The sequence below is a fragment of the Cyprinodon tularosa genome, unplaced genomic scaffold (genome assembly GCF_016077235.1).
Source record: "Cyprinodon tularosa strain WSP-4 unplaced genomic scaffold, ASM1607723v1 ctg323, whole genome shotgun sequence".
NCBI classification, from domain to species: domain Eukaryota; kingdom Metazoa; phylum Chordata; class Actinopteri; order Cyprinodontiformes; family Cyprinodontidae; genus Cyprinodon; species Cyprinodon tularosa.
In genome coordinates, this window is record NW_024039034.1 from 132,774 (window position 1) to 139,371 (window position 6,598).

The window sequence follows — 6,598 nt, forward strand, 5'->3', positions numbered from 1 at the left end:
TATCCCCCACTGGTGCAATGAGTGGCTTCTCATTTATTAAACAACCATATCCAACAACACATCCAAGGATCATGGAAAATATGCGAGTCTGTTTAGGAAGGGTCAAATCACTGGCACGTATTAAGCAGGGAAAACAGTTAAAGAGCTAGGAAAGTATCCCAAAATTCCAAGACATTATTAAAAACTGGAAGGATGGTGGGGATCCATCGTCTTTGAGGAGAAATGAGGGCAGAAAAAAAAAATCCTGAATGATTGTGATCAGAAATCACTTAAAGGGTAATATCTGTAAAAACAACAGTAGAACTCTATTCAATAGCAAAACACGGAGCATTTCCACATACATAATGCAAAGGGAACTTCAAGTTGTTGGGACTGAACAGGTGTGCAGCCTTTAGAAAACCAATCAGTAAGACTAACTGAAATAAAAAAAAGTCAAGTTTTAAACAGATCCAGGCACATCAGGGTAAGGAGAAAGGCAGCTGATTAGACATACCCATCATGCCTAGTGACTACCATATGTACCAGTGTTATTCCATCAATCGATTTCTTTTGTTTCCAACTAGCATGGGCATATTCCAAGATGACAATAGCAGGATTGACTAGGCCTGAGTAATTGTCAGAGTATTTGATCTTAAAAAAAGAATGAATGCAACACTAGATGGAAATAGATTATGTAACATTGCAGCTTTTTCAAACATAGCGAATGCATCCTGCATCTAAAGCTGAAGGCGGTCCAAATAAGAGTATGTGACCTTTTTTTACGGAAATGTTTAAAAACAATAAAAATCGTCTCTAGATGTGCAAAACTGCTGAGACAAATAAAACTGATTCTACAAAACTTGACACAAAGAAAGACTACAGCTTCAAGATTGTTATTTATTATAAAAAAAGAAAAAACATTTTCCTACCACTTTACAATTATGCATCAGTCTTTGTTGCTCCATCATAAAAATCACATTATGTTGTTACAACCTGACATTTGAGGGGTAGGGTCGTTTACAAAGGTGCTATAAGCATATGAATCTAGATATTATCACTTTAACAGAGATTGAATTATCGGGCTACATATGCAGATTATCCAGAAGTAACAAAAAAAACCACTTTCTCTCATACAAGTGTGAATAGTCTGTCTTAGTTTTGCCCTTTGAGCAAAGCTTCTCGCCAAGAACTTGTGGTGATAAGGAATTAGCAGGACACTATCAGCGGGTGCAGATATTCTGGGTGCCTTGATGAAGCGAGGAATTCGAAGGTGGCCGTGAAGCGTGCAGCTGAAGACATAAACCATGACGGATGAGCGGAGCGAGACCACAGCCAAGCGGATGTCTGAGCACTAATGCACTGTGAAGAAGCCCTGAAATACAAGCCAGTTTCATGTCACAGATAAGCGCCGCTTTCTGGGATTAGTTTGGAATCATCTGCAGTAAAGCTCTAATGATATAAGGACTTTAAAACAAATCCCACTTGTCATTTTATTGTTGAGAGCTGTAAGACTGAAGATAAGAAACAGAATAAAAGTTAAATGGGTTTGTTAAAAAAAAAAAGAAAAATGAAAGAATGAACACAGAGTGTTGACTTAGAAGAAGGGGTAAAATAAATACATTAGGAAAAAGGAGATTTCATAATCAGATACATGAAGATGTTGTTTATGGAGTTCTTTACAATAATCCTCTTCATCCTCTTGCCTTTTTCAACATTTTCTGTAAAAAGAAATAACATCTGTCAGAACATGGCACAGAAACAAAGCAGAAAGAAAGCATTTTCCTCATCCTGTTAAAGTTGCATTTGAAATATAAGTATTCATGTTAAAAATAAATCGATAAATACTTTCCAAACTTGGGAGATTTGGTTTGATAAAATAAACCCTGAAAAAATTACCTCTACAGCATCCTTTTCTCTTATCGTTTCATTTTAAAGCCTTTATTAGTAGCCATTTTACTGACCTATTCTCAGACATTTCTCACTTTTCCAATATAGATATAAATAGGTGGACATTTACAACCATGTTTTTTTCTGAAGGTTTTATTCTGATTTTCTGTTCAAGGAAAATAATGAAGCTTTCCAATGTTTTTATTTGGCCACTTTATCATACCAATATTGACTTTATTGACTGACTTGCCTTCCTTTACATGAGGGTAGAGCTGAAACAATCAGATTAATCGTGATTAATCGATTATTGAAATATTAAATTAATGGTTAACTGGAGTGTATAGTATAAAATGTTCCTTTAGCCGATAGAACAACCCAAATAGAGCAGTAATAATACCAAAAAAAAAACAAACAAAAAAAAAATTAAACATTTTGGATTTAAATCCAGAACTCTTCAAGTAGAAAAGTTTTAGTTTCACCTTATTAAATTCAGCAAAAAGTCTTCCTTAAGGATCCTTTTGCCGAACTATTATTAATTATATTACAACTAAATTTGCAAAATAATCATTAGTTGCAGCCCTATACGAGAGACTTTCCACTTTGTTTACTTCTTCACCTCTTTTAAAATTAGGCACCATCACATATGAAGCATAACATATTTTTTTCATGGTCTCTTATATTAATGAAAATTCTTAATTTTTCCATATCTATAAGTAGGTATGTTATCAGTCAAAGCAAAAAAAGTGGTTAGAGAGAAGCTATATATTATTGTATAAGTAGGTGGTATAGCCGTTCAAAATGCACCAGGGTATATTTTCTGAAGGCGATAATTCTGGACCCTTTTCATTTCAGGATGCAGTTTAAAATCGTGTCAAAATTATCAGAACTTTCAATCTGTGCTAGAGCTCTGTGATCTATTAAGTGGATGAAACTGGACGCACTCAGATCCTGATTTAAAGGCAATCTGCAGAACAGACTACAGGGCTTCAATCAGTGTACGCAACAATGATTTACAGTAAAAACAAGAAAAATAAAAGGACTCTTTTAATCATTGCTATCATCATCTTACTAATTACTAAAACATCATAATACCAGAAAATCTGCAAAGAGTCTCAAAGAACTAATAAGTTCTATTTTTAGATGATAACTTTAGCATTTTTGTTTTAGCATAGAATATGAAAATATCAGAAATGTTCATAAGTCAAATCACAGTTACTGATTAAAATGCATCACAATATAAGCATTGACTTATAAGATATATTGATAATGAATTACTGTCTATCAAGAATCTGATCTCCATAGAGGTAATAAGCAGCATTGCAGACACAAGAGGTAGTACAAGAAGGCTGTGTTTGAATATATGGGATGCGTCCTGTGCAGGTCAGATTCGAAGGCAGATTACGTCATAGCGTGGCGCTGAGGTCTGGTCGGATTGCAAGACTTCTCGTTATGTGGCCTACAAATGCGTCCTTCTTTTTGCACTATTTGAAGGACGGATCTGGTGTATCCTATCTATACTTGGGTATCCCAGGATTTATTGCGAGACCAAGCAAGTAGGCTGCTCAGTGATCAGAGGCGCCGAACAGTGGTGAAAATTGAAAGTTTAGTTTAAAATAATACAAGTATGTGAATAGTTCCGTCTGAAATGAATGAAAATAGTTGGTTTAATGGTTATTGAGTCAGATATGCAGCGGTAATGTTTGATTTACCGGTATTACGGTAAAAGGTTTTTATCCGTTACTGTGTAAATGGGTCTGGCTGTAATTTCAGGACAGATTCTAATATATCTGCAGTGGGGGGACTATAAATCTGATAGGATTTTTATTTTTTTATTGCGATTTTGCGCAATTGGCTTAGCTAAGTATTTTTTGTGGTTGAATATAAGAAGGGCAGCTCATGGTTCTCTGCTGAGGTCCAGTCCAGTCAGCGGCCCAGCAGTCGATACCCCCAGAAAAAAAAGTGTCCTCCTTTTCAGAAACTCAAATCTAGTCAGCCTAACAAAGATGCTTCAGCCGCAGCAAAACTAAACTGGTACAAGCACCAAAAATAAAGCAGCATGCATGTTTTTGCTGCTCTTGCTGCTTTAGGTGTGAACGTAGCATAACAGTGGCTAGCTTCCAGCCATGGCGTCCCGCACGAGCATTGCGGGTTGATTCTTTCATGTGTCAGAGTACGCACACAGGAGGGAGGGACAAGCAGACAACCATGATTGACGTGTCAGGAACCAATCGTGTACAACGGACCATCTTTTGTGATTGGTTGAGGTTATTCATTGATTCCTCACTCTTGCGGGGACCATTTATTTTAGTTTCACTTACAGACCTATTTCCCTGCAGCCAAAGTAGCTGTGGGGAGATCTTTAAAAAATGCATCAGAAAAGATCTACTACTGCTTGATATTTGAAAAATAGCAGCAACATCAGAGATGTGCAAAATGACAGCAGCATGCTATTTAACTGACTAAGGTTTCTATCATTACATTGCCTTTTATTTGTTCATGCTCCCAGTGGCTGGCACCTTTATTCCACTCTTTATTCTCATGAGGGCAGATTTTGTTCACTTTACAATAAAAAAGGGAAGAAAATTAAAAAGAAACAGTTTGGAAACTTCGGTATTCATTCTTTTCAAGCTTTGTGTGTCAACTATCACGATTGCTATGTGACAGAGCGTACACCACCGAAAGCTGGAGCTGTTTGAATCCACAGCCAAAACTCTTCCGACCTCCTTATTTTCATGTTGAAGGATCCAGTCCAGGTAGACCGCGTCCTTGGAAGAGGCAGGCCATAAATTCGAACACAGCTGAAGACTACCTCCATTTCTTTTTGTTTAACACTTGTGTAAACAAAATGACGAATAAAATCTGTCTAAGTCTATTCCAGGCGACAGTAATGCAGTGAAGGAGCCAAGGTATATAGTTTATGCCCTGTAGCAAACGGGTAAAGACTTCAGAGAATCTCTGAATTCCTGTTTAAAAATGTTTTTAAAGTTATTTGTTTTATGCTTAAAGGAATAGTACACCCAAAACATGATTAGCCTTCATTTTCTACTCACCCCCATGCTGAACAACACTCTGGAGTACTTTTTTGATATCTCAAATGCATCTGGAGATCTGGGAGGCTTCTTGCTGTCTGCTGACATTCAAATAATGGAGGTCTATGGTGACCGAGACAGAAAGGTCCATAAAAGTCCACAAAAAACGTGTCAATATTCCTCCATACTGCTCGTCCAATGTATTCCAAGTGTCCTGAGTGGGTAGCATCCAGAATTTACTCGAAACGAAGTCATTTAGAATGTTTTTAGAGCATAAACAGTAGTGTATAGGATTTCCTGAAAGCGCGCACACGCGCGCTCACGACGCTACGGAAGCCGGCAGACCAAACCAGCGCATTCAGCTCGGCAAAGAACTCATGCTCTTCCTCAACACTGAAGTCCTCAGATATTTTTCTTTCGTTGTTTCTTTCTTTGCACCGGTAAACAGCACATTTCTTCTTCTATGCTTGCATTATTGGAAGATCAGACGCTGAATGCGCACTTTCATCTGGTTTGATCTGCCGGCTTCCGTAGCGTCGTGAGCGCGCGTGTGCGCGCTTTCAGGAAATCCTATACACTACTGTTTATGCTCTAAAAACATTCTAAATGACTTCGTTTCGAGTAAATTCTGGATGCTACCCACTCAGGACACTTGGAATACATTGGACGAGCAGTATGGAGGAATTGACACGTTTTTTGTGGACTTTTATGGACCTTTCTGTCTCGGGCACCATAGATCTCCATTATTTGAATGTCAGCAGACAGCAAGAAGCCTCCCAGATCTCCAGATGCATTTGAGATATCAAAAAATTACTCCAGAGTGTTGTTCAGCATAGGGGTGAGTAGAAAATGAAGGCTAATCATGTTTTGGGTGTACTATTCCTTTAAGCTTTTTATAAAATTATTTTGGGAGCTCTTAAGGACAAATTTTAAAACCAATAACAAATAAAATATCATGAAACAAATCACTGTTAAGTAAACCTATGGAATATTCCTTTATGAACTGTTATTTCTCCCATTCATTAAATGCATTCATAAGATCAGACTACCCTGGCTAAGTAACGGTTTTTAACTCATTTGACTTAACTTGGGCTGGATTATTTGTCTTTTCGTTCTTTACAATGGAAAACGAAACAATAATCCTGAAAAACCTCCCAATACTAAACATTATGATGGCCATAATTACTATTAACTCAGCTAGTCCATGTCACTGTGGTTTAAATAAATGAGCTAACCTTGGAAACTGCTCTGACATGATGAGCTCCGATTGTTGCAGATTTCTCCTCAAACGCTTTGGCTTTCGCCTCTTCAGAGAGACCTTTCAGGAACATTACTATCAGCAGTTCAATCTAAGAGGAAACGAGAAACAGATGAACCACTAATTACAGAAAGACTTAGCAGCTAACTAGCATAAGCCAAGTAACATAATGAGGGATCAAAGTGTGCGCGCCTACCATCGCCTCTGAACCCGTTGCGATGTTTACATTTCCCTTAGCTTTCGCCCTTACGGTCCTCTTCAGCTTCGGCGGCTTTTTCAACATTTTTATAATATTTCTGTATGGAGAAAAAAAAATCACAAGCTCCTTTACTCTGTTATGTTTTTTTTTTTTCAATCTCCCGCTTATCTTACTTCCGGTTCTTCTTCTTCTTCTTCGTGCTTTTTATTTGCTTGTGCCTGATCGTCGTCGCGCCTCCTACTGTTT

The 6,598-nt window shown here is 37.6% G+C and overlaps 1 protein-coding gene across 2 annotated transcripts; it reads right to left on the bottom strand.

The window, feature by feature from the left end:
- Nucleotides 1-856: 856 nt before the first annotated feature.
- Nucleotides 857-6,497, bottom strand: cenpw (centromere protein W). 2 transcript variants are annotated; one of them, XM_038293232.1, is made up of 4 exons: nucleotides 6,350-6,497; nucleotides 6,131-6,244; nucleotides 1,631-1,697; nucleotides 857-1,351 (listed from the first exon to the last, which is right to left on the bottom strand). In XM_038293232.1, exons 1-3 carry the CDS (start codon nucleotides 6,434-6,436, stop codon nucleotides 1,671-1,673), a joined length of 228 nt encoding a protein of 75 aa, XP_038149160.1. In that variant the 5' UTR covers nucleotides 6,437-6,497; the 3' UTR covers nucleotides 857-1,351; nucleotides 1,631-1,670. The 2 variants fall into 2 exon arrangements, with proteins under 2 accessions (XP_038149160.1, XP_038149159.1); XM_038293231.1 differs by having other exon boundaries at nucleotides 857-1,697.
- Nucleotides 6,498-6,598: the final 101 nt, after the last annotated feature.